The 14,317-nt window shown below is 44.3% G+C and overlaps 1 protein-coding gene across 1 annotated transcript; it reads right to left on the bottom strand.

Annotated features, from left to right (window-relative positions):
* Positions 1–7,727: 7,727 nt before the first annotated feature.
* Positions 7,728–10,070, bottom strand: LOC104885076 (uncharacterized). Its single transcript, XM_057391118.1, has 6 exons — positions 9,266–10,070; positions 9,064–9,182; positions 8,477–8,617; positions 8,225–8,381; positions 7,905–8,041; positions 7,728–7,790 (listed from the first exon to the last, which is right to left on the bottom strand). The coding sequence occupies exons 1-6, from the start codon at positions 9,909–9,911 to the stop codon at positions 7,728–7,730; spliced, it is 1,263 nt and encodes a 420-aa protein (XP_057247101.1). The 5' UTR covers positions 9,912–10,070.
* Between the last annotated feature and the right edge of the window lie 4,247 nt (positions 10,071–14,317).

Raw genomic sequence — 14,317 nt, forward strand, 5'->3', positions numbered from 1 at the left:
TCAAGGCACAGCAGTCCTTTCAAACAGTATAAATAGTCCTTGATTTCAGGGTGAAAGGTACGTTTTTCAGAGCATAGTACTGTTACTCTGTCATAAATTCTTCTCTCTCTCTCTCTACTTTCTCTCTCTAAAAGTTCCTTTACATCCCTGACATCTGACTTAAGCTTCGGAGGGGGAAATACCACCCAAACCTCCAGGGTGGGTCCCTTTTGTGCAGGTTGCTGGTCAGGAGTTTGCTTCGGGATTTGACCAATCATTGTTGCACAAGTCTCCAGTTCTAAGAACCTATCTTTGGGAGTTGTGATATAAATTGCTAGTTTTACACTACATAACATTTGGCGCCGTCTGTGGGGAGACGCAACAATGACGGACTGTCACTCTTCGAATGTGGCAAGGAACAGAAGTTTTAGAGTTCAGGTGGATGATACCGTTGATGACGAGAGGCCACCTCGAGGCAGGGATCAGGGCCATGCTGCCGTTCACCTCGAGGGTAGGACTGTAACTCCAGTCATCCAAGAAAATCTTGACCGTCCAGTGACTGCTGGTCATTTGGAAAATGTGTTAAATGACTTCCAGGCCAGGATGGCCGCTGTTATGGAAGAGCAGATTAAGAACAACATGCTATTTTTTCAGATGAGTCCGAGAGAAGAGGCAGCTGCGCCACTTAAAGGGCGATCCCAAGAGGGTCGTCCAGGACCTAGTCGGCCACCTCGGCCAGAATTGACTAAGCCGCCTTCCAAAGGAAAGCAGCCGGCAGTCAGTGATTCTAGGAGGAAGATGGACTGGAAGCTGGTGGTCCGTCCAGCAGATAATATCCCTCCTACTGGTCACATGATGGAGACTGATGCTCGGGAGTACTTGGAGGCCAAGAGGGCGGCAGCGCAGCAGCGTTCAGCCTCTGGCTCCACGCCATATATGAAGGATCCGTCCTTAAGGCTCCCGTCCAGAACAGTGGTGCGAAGCCGTGGTCCATCCGCTTTCCAGCCCAGGCAAGAGAAGACAGTTTTGCAGCCTATGGTGTACAGGCGTCAGCCTTAGCTAACACCTCATCTAATCCGGTTTTAAAAGAGTACCGTCAGGAGCACATACCCATTGAGGGGCAGGTGGCGGCACTCCAGATCAATTGGCCCACTCCTTTCTCGGTCAGGATCATGGAGTCCCCTCCTTTCCCAAAGGTTAAGCTCCCAACCATTGATCCTTTTGACGGAACTACTGATCCGGACGATCACCTATCAGCTTACAAGCATCAGATGTATGTCCAAGGGGTGGACGATGCTACTTGGTGTAAGAATTTCCCAGCTACTTTGAAAGGAGTAGCGCAAAAATGGTTCAACAACTTGCCGCCTAATTCAGTGAATAATTTTACTGAACTTAGTATTCTATTCACCAGTCACTTTGTGGCTAATCGGCAAGAACAGAAAACAAGCATGCACCTGGGTAAAGTCATCCAAGGTCCTAAGGAAGCCTTGAGAGGTTATGTGAAGAGGTTTAATCTGGAGGCGTTGCAGATCCAAGATCTGAATGCGGGTGTGGCGTTTGACGCCTTCATCAGAGGTCTAAGACCAGGAAGTTTTAAGTTTGATTTGGTGAAGAAGAAAATCACTACTTTGACGGAAGCACTGAGGGAGGCTGAAGCATTCATTCATGCCACAGAGGTCTGTGCTGAAGCAAAACAGCCAGAAGTGAAGAAAGTTGAAGAAGCTGTTCAGCCAAAAAAGAATCCGCCCAAGAAGGCTGAGACTTGGGCCATGACTTCTATGACCACTTCGTCCAAGAGAAGTAGGCGGTCAGAGCCGGCGGCCTCAGTTGAACCAATAGAGTTCAACAAAGATCAATATTCCATTTTGATGGAAATAAAAGATCAGCATGAGCTAAAGGCGCCGGCCGAGATGAAGACGCCTTACCGTAACAGGGACAAGAGCAAGTATTGTCACTTTCACAAAGATTGTGGACATGAAACCAATGAATGCAAGCATTTGAAGCGAGCACTAGAAGAGTTGGCTCGAAAAGGAAAGATGAACAATTACCTACCCTCGTCAGGAAGGAAGTTTCAGAAAAGGGATAACCGTCAAGGAAGAAAGATGGACGGAGATAGCACGGATGATGATGTGGTGATGGTCATCTCAGGAGGATTTGCAGCTGGAGGTCCGACAAATCGGGCCACAAAATTATTTGAGGGAACTCAGCCAGGTTATGCTCACCAACCAGGCCGAGTCTGATCCTTTTCCAAAAATAGTGGTCAGCGAGTTGGACCGGGGGAATATTAGGACGCCTCATGATGATCCGCTGGTTGTGGAAATGAAGATTGCCAATCTAAGGGTTGGCGAATTTTGATTGATACTGGAAGCTCAACTGACATCATCAGTGCTGATTGTTTGTCTCGTTTAAAGTTTGACAAAAACGATTTGATGCCGGTCAATCATCCTATAATTGGTTTTGGCGGCGGAGTCATACACCCTATGGGAACCGTCACCTTGCCCGTCAGAGTTGGAGAAAAAGATGCGGCCAGGACGCTTTTTGTGAAATTTTTGGTAGTACGAGACTTGACAGCTTATAACGTCATTCTCGGGCGACCTACCTTAAATCACATCAAGGCCGTCATTGTGACCCACTTAATGCTGATGAAGTTTGAATGTGATGGTGGGAAGATTGGATCTCTTTATGGAGACCAGCAAGCTGCCAGAGAATGCTATCTCACCACACTCAAACCATCATCTTGGAAGGAAAAAGCAGAGTGTCCAAGGGCACAAGGAGATGATTCGGCCAAAAAAGTTAAAGGCCAGATTGGTGAGCTTAAGGAGGAAATTGAGAAGGTTCAGGAGTCGCCTCTTCCTGAAAGCAATCCGTCCATGCTTTTGCCTAGCAAGAAGAGAAAGTGTTTGGCTATTAAGGAAGAAAAGCATTCATCTGAGATAATGGCTATAATGAGTCTGGGACTAGAACGTCCAGAGCCTGTGGAAAGTCCAGTAGAGATTTGCTTGAATCCAGAGCGTCCGGAAAGGACATTGAAAATTGGATCAGTTTTGAGATCGGAAATTCAGGACGCCTTAGTTGCGTTGCTGCGAGAATTTGAAGATGTGTTTGCCTATGCTGTAGAAGAGATGCCTGGGATAGACCCTGAGGTGGCCGTCCATAAGCTCAACATTGAGCCGGGGCAAAAGCCTATTCGGCAGAAGAAGAGGCATCTGGGGCCGGCCAGAAATAAGGCCGTTGATGAGGAAGTTCAAAAGCTGTTAAATCTAAATTCATCCGGGAAACATATACCCAGATTGGGTAGCAAATGTTGTGATGGTTCCAAAGCCGAATGGCACTTGGAGGATGTGTGTTGATTATACAGATTTGAACAAGGCTTGTCCTAAGGACAGCTTCCCGTTGCCAAAAATAGATCGTCTGGTTGATTCTACGGCCGGCCATGCCCTGCTGAGCTTTATGGATGCCTACTCTGGCTTCCATCAGATTCCTATGTGGCCGGATGATCAAGATAAGACTTCCTTCGTTACGAGAAAGGGCTGTATGGATGGCTCAGGATGCCTTTCGGCCTAAGAAATGCTCCGGCTACATTTCAGAGGCTCATTAATACAGTATTTCAGCCGCAGCTCGGCGAAATATGGAAGCTTATATAGACGACATGATCGTCAAGAGTAAAGAGGAGAAAGATCATCTGGACGATCTGAGGGAAACCTTCCTCACCTTGAGAAAATTCAAGTTGAAGCTTAATCCGCAAAAATGTGTGTTCGGCGTAGTTGCTGGGAAATTTCTGGGATTTTTGGTTGATCAGAGAGGGATTGAGGCAAATCCCGACAAAATTCAGGCTATTATGAATATGTCTTCGCCGTCCAAAGTCAAAGAAGTTCAGAGGTTGACGGGCTGTTTGGCTGCTCTTGGACGGTTTCTCTCAAAATCAGGAGACAAATGTCACCATTTCTTTGCTACTATAAGAAAGAATGCCGAGTTTGAGTGGTCGGAAGAAGCTGAGTTGGCATTCAGCAAGTCAAAGACCATCTTCGGCAGCTGCCTAGGTTGATCAGTCCGGCCGAAGGTGAAAAGTTGTATGTATACTGGCTGTATCACCTTTCGCAGTCAGTGCGTCCTCTTGGCTGAAAGAGACGCGGTGCAAATACCCGTCTATTTTGTGAGCCATGTGCTGAAAGACGCTGAGAACAGATATTCCACCATCGAGAAATTCGGCCTGGCCTTGTTGATGGCTAGCCGGAAGTTAAGACCTTACTTCTTAGCTCACAGCATCCTTGTATATACAGATCAGCCACTTAGACAAGTGTTGCATAAGATGGATGCCTCTGGCCGAATGTTAAAATGGGCTGTTGAGCTGAATATGTTTGATTTAACATTTGAGCCTAGAAAGGCAATCAAGGGCCAAGCTTTGGCTGATTTCATCGTAGAGCTTACTCGGCCTACGATAGAAAGCGTCCAGGATCCAGCAGCAGGAAGGCGTCATTGGACCCTTATGGTGGACGGATCCTCAACTGCCAACGGATGTGGGGCAGGAATCATTTTTCAATCTCCAGAAGGGGATAAGTTTGAATATGCTATGAAATTCAAGTTCCAGGCGTCCAATAAGAAGCAGAGTATGAAGCTCTCTTAGCCGGCATAAAAATGTGTAAAGCGGCTGGGGCCTTGGAAATCGAAGCTAAAACTGACTCTCTGCTGGTTGTCAGTCAGGTCAATGGTGAGTTTGAATGCAAGGAAGCGTCCATGAGCAAGTATATGAATTTGGTCAAGGACGAGATCAAGTCTTTAAAGAGGTTCGTCCTAGATCAGGTGCCCAGATCAGAAAACCATCAAGCTGATGCCCTCTCTAAACTGGCCAGCTCGGCCGAAGGTGACGTTCCTAGAACAGTCTTTTGGGAGGTGAAGGCGGCCAAGAGCATTGAGGCCGGAGAAGTGCTGTTTCTCAGCCGAGATGATGAGTGGATGAGTCCAATCATTGAGTTCAAGAAAACGGCCGTCTGCCTCTTGATCCCATTAAGGCCAAGTATGTGAGAGCTAGGGACAAGTGGTTTGAATTTGGAATGAGACCTTATACAAAAAATCCTATAATCGGCCTCTTCTCAAGTGCATCAGCCGAAAGGAAGGTCTGGACGTTTTGAAGGAGTTGCATGAGGGAGCTTGTGCTTCTCACATTGGAGGAAGAGCTTTGGCAGAAAGGGCTCTCAGGACGGGCTACTTTTGGCCGTCCTTAAAAGAAGATGCACTCCTCTATGCCAAGAAGTGTGATAGTTGCCAAAGCATGGTAATATCCTCAAAAGCCGTCCAATTCTTGACGCCCATTCTCTTTCCTCTTCCCTTTGCTAAATGGGGGATGGATATTCTTGGGCCTTTTCCTATTGCTGCCGGCCAGAAGAAATTTGTAATAGTAGCTGTAGACTACTTTACAAAATGGGTTGAAGCTGAAGCATTAAGAGGATCACCACCAATGATGTCAAAGGGTTCATCTGGAAGAACTTGATTACAAGGTTTGGTATGCCCCAGTCGATCGTCTTTGATAATGGGCCACAATTTGAAACACCCAAGCTTCGTCAATGGTTGGCCGACCAAGGAATTAAAGCTCACTTTGCAGCAGTAGCTCATCCACAGGCTAATGGGCAAGTGGAGGCTTTCAACAAGATCCTTTCGGCCGGAATAAAAAAGAAGTTAGACAATGCAAAGGGGCTTTGGGTAGAAGAATTGCAGCTGGTCTTATGGTCAATTAGGACGACGGCCAAGAATTCCACAGGAGAGACTCCCTTTATGATGGTTTATGGCTCTGAGGCTGTCCTTCCTATTGAAGTTGAGGAACCCACCTTAAGAGTAATGATGTACTCAGAAGATGCTAACTGGGCAGCTCTTAGGACGGCTTTGGACTTAGTTCCTGAAGTCAGGGGCAATGCTCTGCTGAGGATGCAACTATATAAGTTAAGAATGGCAAGAGACTTCAACAAAAGAGTTGCTAGACGTCCATTAAAGATGGGAGATCTCGTCCTAAGAAAAATGGAAGCGGTCGGCCGAGCCAAAGAGTTAGGCAAGCTTACTCCTAACTGGGAAGGCCCTTATAAGATAATTGAAGTCGTTCAGAATGGTACCTTTCGTCTTGAAGGATTGGACGGACGTCCTATTCCTAGGACGTGGAATTCTGACACTTTGAAGAAATACTTTGTTTAGAGCACTCAGCTAAATTGTAATCTTTTCCTAATGCATTACAATGAAAAAGTAGAATGTAGACATGTACCTTGACTATCCGTCAAGCAAACTTCATATAATACAATTCTACTTCTCTATGACTTTGTTTTAATTGTTTGCTTAAGTTACATACTAACGTCAAAAGCTAACTAATTTTACAAAGCAAAAAGACAATGCACCTTTCATTAGGAGTTCGGCTGAACATGTTATCATTCTTAAACGGATAAAGCATGTCAGATTTGGCCGGTTGTTTACTTAAAGAGTTAAACATCTCCTGAACAAGGTCGGCTGGAAATAAGACGCCTTAGTAAAGGTATCTTACTGTCCGTCCAAAAGCCACAAAACTTCGAAATAACAACCTTAGTAAAGGAACAAATTATTTCATGATGGACGAGTTTTCAAAAGAATCAGTTCGTCCAACTATCATTCAGACGAGTTGCTCTCCAAAGAAGCAGCCCGTCAGAATATTAGCTTGGACGAGTTGCTTCTCGCATAAACCACTTGTCCAGTTGTTTAAAAATTATCTTCTCAACTCCTTCTTGAACAGGAAAAAGTTATAAAAACTCTTCGTCCAAGAAGGGGGGCATAATTTATAAACTAACTAAGTCTTTGTCCAAGGACGAACGGAACCCGGGCTCTGGCCGAGCAAAACTTCCATACTTGGAAATTTAAAAATTACAAGTATGCTTGAGCATCTGGTTATGAACGTCCAGAAAAGAGCTACTGGGTCAGATCAGAATGATTGACGAGATACATTTATTACTTAGCCTTAATAATAGTAATGGATGAGATCGGCCAAAAGAGTTGTTAGACCAGCCAAATATTATGACGGATTGTTTTTGTACTTGTAATAGATATGAGGTTGTAAGGTAATATGTCAAAAACAGTACAGCATAGAACAAGAGAGATTGAAAAAGATAGCTTTTCATAAATGTAAAAAAGATGATTACAACCTAAAATTCATCTAAGTACAAAAGGAGGAAAATTACAAATGGCTCACGGCCAGGATACAACAAAGGAACTAAGCGGCAGGAGGATCATTGTCCTCTTCATCCTGGGCCTCAGCATCGTCCTCCCCTCTTCATCTTCAGAAGATTCTTCAAAAACGGGAGGGTCGGCTCCGGATATAGTCGCCTTATGCAAAGCCTCCTGGAACGCCAGCCGACGAGCATATCTGGGGATATCCTCTTCTTCGGCCATCATGCCAAAAGCTTGCAATGCCCATTCCTTTGAGGTATCTATGACGGTGTTCATAGCCTCTTTGGCGCCAGCAATGGTCTCGGCCACCTCAGTACGAAGGGCTTGGTTCTTGACCTTAAGGACGAGGTTCTCTTTGAAAAAATCAGCAGCCATCGTCATGACTGAGTTCCTCTCGTCCGTCAGGACACGTTCCAATGAAGCCCGTTCGTCCAGCATCTCCGTCAACCGAAGAAGGTAGACTTTGATCTGAGACTCTAGCTCGGCAGACCGTTTTTCCAATGCAACCTTGGTCTGCTGATGCAGCACCTCTTGCTGGGCCATAGCAAACTGGGCATGATCAGCAGCCGCCGTCACATCGGGACGAGCTTCTTATTTCTTTTCTGAGCTCCTTTGCCCAGTCCTCTGTTATCATGCTGCGAGCAAAAAGCTGAACACATGAAAGGATAAGGCATGTCAGGACGGATGAAAAAGAAAAAAAAAAAAATGTCAAGTATAAAACATAAGCGTCTAGAAAAAGAAAGACGTACCTCGGCAGCAAGCTGAGACATGTAACCTACATGCCCAGACGATGCTCCCCTTAACCCCTTGATATAAGGTTCGGGAAAGCACTTAAACAGCTCCGTCTTGAGCTTCTCACGATCGGACGAAGACATCTTTCCAAAAGCTGGAGAAGATTCATCGTCAGAGAGGCTAGGGGAGCCGTCAACAGCTGGACCCTTCCCTTTATCTGAAAGGTTAGACTCGTCAGTACACCTGATGGGAATAACCACGGTCTGTTTGTTGGACGGACTCATCGGACGCCCGCCAACCCGTAGTGTTCTAACTACGTTGGAATAGTAAGACTCACCAGAGGAACGGGAAGCCGTCCTATACGCAGCCGGCATCTGGCCTACGAGTTGGGCCACAGGCCCAGAAAAGGCGGAACCGTCCACAGCCGTGTCCGGCTGAGAAGATTGTCCAGCATCCTCCAATATGACAACCTCGTCAGGTTGTGAAGGTGTGGGCTGCTCAGCCGGACCAGTATAGGCCACGAGGGCCCGGGAGTCGGCTTCAGCCGGCTCTTCTTTGGCCTCCTCCTTGGCCGTAGCTCGATGACGACCTTGGGAACCGGCCGTGTGGTCTTCCTCTTCTTAGCAGTAAAGCCCTTGGCCTTTTTTGAGGGAGGAGCCTCACTGGTGCCGGCCGGCCGTTTCTTTGCGGCGGCTTTCTCGGCCAAAGCTTTAGAAGTTGGGGCATTTTTCTGAAAAAGGAAAAGATTAGAATGCACGTCAAGATATCGACCAGGACGGATTGCTCCTCAAATAAGCAACTCGTCCAACATTTCTAGACGGACTGCCCACGAAGAGGCAAACCGTCCAGGTGTCAACCAGGACGAATTACTCTCAAATGAGTAACTCGTCCAAAGCTATTCTAGACGGACTGCCCCCGAAGAGGCAAACCGTCAAGATATCAACCAGGACGGGTTGTTATTCCGATGAGTAACTCGTCCTATGCTACTCCAGACGGACTGTTCCCCTAAGAGGCAAGCCGTCAAGAAATCAATCTAGACGAGTTGCTTCTTGAGAAGTTAGCTCGTCCTGTGTTTCTCTGGACGAATTGCCCCATGGGTAGACAAGTCGTCCAGGCAAAAAAAAAAAAAAAAAAAAAAAAAAAAAAAAAAATGTGTATACATATACAATAGCTTACCAGAGTGTCGGCCCTCTTTTCGGCACCTGACTTACTGTACTCCTTCCATAGAGTATCCGCAAATCTGGACGAGCTCATGTCTCCAATCCAAGACTTCCTTAGTTTGCTCCTGGCTGAATCTGCAAAAGGGAATAAAACAAGTGTTGGATGAATGATAAGCAAGTATAGAAATTTTTACTTGGAAGATTCTTAGTTGATATACCTCTGTCCTCGTCCTGCCGTAAGCCGGCAGCGACTAGGAAGTTGTCATGGTAAAACATTTCCTTAAAAGGAATCCAATTGGACGGACCCTTGAAAGAAACATCTTCCATAGTATACTCCGAAACCCGGAAGTACTCCACCATCTCTTCGGCAGAGTTACTCTCCAGTTCCAGGTATGAGGCCATCCGTCCAGTATTTGTGGTTGTCCGGCTAAAATACCGAAGACGGTTTGCCACCGCTTTATTGGGCGCCTGGACAAAGAGGAACTCGCCCTTCCATGAGTGCATCTTGGAAGTCTTATCCCAAGACGTCAAGAATCCTTGACGGTTGCACACGCTCAGCCAGCTTCCTTCAATGGTCCTAGGGACCTTGGCAACGTAGTGAATATGGGTGAAAGCGGCCAGAGAAGGGTCCTTTCCCTTTAAATTGCAGACGGCCAGAAAGGTAAGGATGTTTTGCCAAGAGTTAGGGGCAAGCTGATTATGTCCTATGCCGTAATACTGAAGAAGTTGGCTGATGAAAGGGTGAAGGGGAAAGCGCAGGCCGGCATCTAATGCCAGCCGATAAACTGCAAAATGGCCGGGAGGAGCACTGAAAATAGTGTCCTCTCGGCCGGGAAGGACAAAGTGGTAGCCAGGCATGGGCATAACCACTGAAAAAGGTCTAAGGTCCGAGCCTAATCGTCCCAGCCATGAGTTATCGGCCAGGATGAACCTAGGGTCAGAAAGGGGACCTAGCCGCCGTCTTATTTCAGACGAAGTGGTTGATGGCTCCTCTGAGCCACTAGCAGGGTCAGAAGAGCTAGCCGTCCTCGGCTCATCTGAATCGTCCTATGTATGGACGGGCTGACCTCTGGGAGCCCCTGATTTCTGGTTCCTCCTCGGCATGTTCAGGAGAAAGAGTTTGGTAGGCAGGACGAGCGCTTTGGGTCTCTCGTTCTCCTTCGGCTGGAATTCGCCCAGTGGATTCCTCCCTTTCAGAGCTAGAGGCCGGCATGGTTACCCCTCTTCTGATGCGAGCCGTTTGCTTGACGCGCGCCAGATTACCCTGCACAGGTAAAGACTGGGTCGTCTGACTTTGCCGTCCATGGCTAAAGATAAAGAATGCATGCCCGGCCAAGATAGGACCAACTCTAGAAGATGCCGAGGAAGTTAGGCCCTCTGTTCTAGGGTTAGCACCAACCCTTGAGCGGCCAAAATTGTTCGAGGAAGAGGACGAATCCATTTTCTTAAAATATGTGTGCAATCAAGGAAAAGAGTAGAGAATATACCTGTAGACGAAAGTTCGGACGAATGTTGAAGATGACTTGATATCTCGGACGAGCAAAACAACAATTGCAAGAGCTTGGACGGGAGTTGTTCTTCTCTCTAAAAAGTTCAGTAAAAATTTGCAGAGTCTCTCTCTCTAGAAAATTTCTCAGCAAAGTTAAAATGATTCCAGGAGCGACTAAGGCACATATTTATAGAGGGGTGAAAATGACCCCCTCATCCGGTAAAAGTAACCGTTGTTCATAGGAGTTGACCTGTGGAGACCGGCAAAATGGCGCCTCTTTTTTGAAAAAGAGAAGAGCAGTTCCAGGTCGGTTAAAAGAGGAAGATTAACCGTCTTGGCGCCCAAAAGATAATAACTCCCTCTTTTAAGGGGCAAATGTTGTAGCCTAAAAAATCAACGGCTCTGGTACTGACACGTGGCCTCATCTGAGCCCTACATGTGGCATATATGCAGGGGAATAAAAGTACAAAAGGGCCTGAAGGTGACAGGCCTAAAAGTACGTTTCTCTGAAAACGTACTAAAAAGACCTTCTTCTGGCCCCAAAAACTGTACTTAGGCCCAGTAAGTCTGATTTACACCTTTATATGAAAGAGAGGTGTACTGACCAGTTAACAGCTGCCACGTGTCCCAAAACTTTGATTAGCCAATCAGATGCTTCCAAATTAGGGTGACATCAAGGCACAGCAGTCTTTTCAAACAGTATAAATAGTCCTTGATTTCAGGGTGAAAGGTACGTTTTTCAGAGCATAGTACTGTTACTCTGTCATAAATTCTCTCCTCTCTCTCTACTTTCTCTCTCTAAAAGTTCCTTTACATCCCTGACATCTGACTTAAGCTTCGGAGGGGAAATACCACCCAAACCTCCAGGGTGGGTCCCTTTTGTGCAGGTTGCTGGTCAGGAGTTTGCTTCGGGATTTGGACCAATCATTGTTGCACAAGTCTCCAGTTCTAAGAACCTATCTTTGGGAGTTGTGATATAAATTGCTAGTTTTACACTACATAACAGATCTCAGAGGTGATATTGAACCACGTTATATCTTGTGTTTGAGTGTTGATTTCATATAGTTTTAGTTTTAGTAAAAACTCAAATCAGAGATTTACGAGCGATTTGCACAGTGCCTGGCACAGTGCCATAACCAGGATTTTGCGAAAATCGACTAGATCTCGTGACTCAATTCAACCCCCTTCTTGAGTGCCACCTTGTGTTCCACGAGTCAACAATAGATTTTTTGCAGCATCATTTTTCAAAATCAAGGAAACAATTCCCTTATAGGGACCCCCATTTAAGGGATTTGTGAAATGAGCTATATTAAAGGATGACTTATAGCCATACTTAAGCTGAATCATATTATGTCAAAGAGCATTAGGTTCGGTTAAGAAACTCCACAACCATTTGAATAGAAAGGCTGAATTTTTTTGATAAAAATTTCAAGTGCCAAGGCCACCATAATTTATCGGTTGTTCTATATAGTCTTATCACACAAGATAGAGAGGCCTTTTTTTTCCGAGTTCTCATGCCAAGAAAACTGATTTTGGATCAAATTGATCTTTGCACGAACACCTTTGGGGATTAGGAATAATGAGATGTAATACAATGGTAAACGCATGCGACAATCCTTTATTAATATTTCTCTACCTCACATTCAAAGTAAGCTTCCTTTCCACGAGGCAAGCTTTATGCGAATGCGTTCGACAATGGGATCCTACATAGCCACTCGGGAGGCTAATTGGTGGTGGTGTTTAGTCTTTCGTTGTTGTACCATGTGTGGACACATAATTGTGTCTCCCCGATTAAGGATCCAATGATGAAACATACCGCGATATTTGTCGGCGGAATCCAACAGAAGAGCAATCTAAAGAACCACTCCAAAATTGTGTTTTGAAATGATATTCTAAAGTCCAATCGATTGTTTATGATGATTAAATGTATTTTAAGCCCACAAAATCTTTTAAGTCCATTTAAAAGCCCAATGGAATATTTACTATTTTATTAAATATTTTTCATAAACATATTTATTATCTTTGACAAATAATGAGATTTTTAATCCGTGAATATCAATCTCCGGAATTGTGGGGATAAAAAAAGGTATCTTCGAAAGACGCGTAGAAGAAACGAACAATATTCCAGAACATGCACTAGACACGGGCACTGTGCTCAACGCGCCACGTGTGTTTATCACATTGGCCATATTGCGTTAGGCGCGTCAATGAGTGCCTCACACGTGGATTTGTGACTCACACGGATTCTTGTGTATGACGCAACTCCTGTGTGAGATGCAACTTTCCTTTCTATCTTTTCAAAAACGCATCTACACGTGTGCATTTCTGATTGGGCTGGCTGGGTCAGGCACACCAATGTGCGTCTGACACGTGGCAGTGTGTCTACACTTGGCGTAGGGCTTGCGTGAGGCGCACGCCTCTCTTCGCCTATAAATACTCCTGATTTCTCGAATTAAATACGACTTTTCACTATTATTTTACGAATAAAAAAATCCTTACTAATTTTCAAATTACATATTACGATCCTTTCTACGAATTATACCACATCCCTACAAAAAACTCATTCAATCTACACATTCAAATCTACACTTTCAGACATTCAAAAATTTTAGGCTTCACGATTGCTCGTCCTGAAGGTTGTCAATCTTGCAGACCCAAGCCACGGTATAATCCTGAGGGTCCTTGAATAAATTCTCTATTTTTATGTTGAAGTTACTAACTTTTTTTTCTTTCCTGATGTAGATCTTTAATGAAAATCGTTCTATTGTATATTCTAAACCTTTTTCTTCTTTTTATGTATTTTATATATTATTAAATGTTTTCCTGATTATTATATGCATATTATATGATTGTTCCTATTTTATTGCTTTTATCACCCACATGTTATTGATGCTAAACATGAGTTAAAGAACTTTTCTAACATTAATCATATTAATTTGGATAATCTGTTAGGTTCCCTGTAATATTGATTGCCTAAATAATATATCACTAAAACTAGTATTTTTATTTTTTTCATGAACTAAAATTAGTATTATATGATTAGTCTTTGGCATAAAGTTTGTTGTGAATCGATATTTAGTATAGACCAGCAATGGACAATATGGTTCCTTTTTATATTCGTACCTTCACCCCCAAACCCAATCTTTGGTTCAATTTGACCATCGATGGAGTCATGACAAGGTCGAGTTTGTCCTAAAAAGCGCATCAAGAAAAGTGGTCATGGTATAGTTAAGAGTTTCATGGATGTCTACCTCTTCCCGTTTAATCCCTGGTGTCCCTATCAATCATACCTTACCACATTCATCAATTTTTTTAAAAAGAAATTCAATCCTACTCCTTCTATTCTACCTTTTTCAAAATTATTTACCAATCATCATCATACCATGAAATTTCAATAAAAAATATATTTTCTAAATTAATCCATCATCTTTTTCTAAAAAATGATAAAGCCTAGTCTAAACACCTTCAATCCAATACATTTTAATCCAATCAGTCCAATTCACTTGCATTCATTTTAGGCCCATATGCATTAGATTCTATTTTGCCTTCATATTAGGTATGTCTAATTTGGGTCCATACATTCATTAGCATTAGAGTGAAATATAGGCGCATTTGCATTTATGTGTGAAATCTAGTCTATGTCAAGCCCAGTCCAGGTCTAATCCCACTCTATTTTATTCTAAGTCCAATCCTAGTCCAAGTCAAATCTACAAGTTAATTCATATCCTAGGTCTAGTTTGCATCTCATGTATACCCAGGTTAATCTTCAGACTATAAAAAT

This window comes from Beta vulgaris, chromosome 1 (genome assembly GCF_026745355.1).
Source record: "Beta vulgaris subsp. vulgaris cultivar EL10 chromosome 1, EL10.2, whole genome shotgun sequence".
Lineage (NCBI taxonomy): Eukaryota > Viridiplantae > Streptophyta > Magnoliopsida > Caryophyllales > Amaranthaceae > Beta > Beta vulgaris.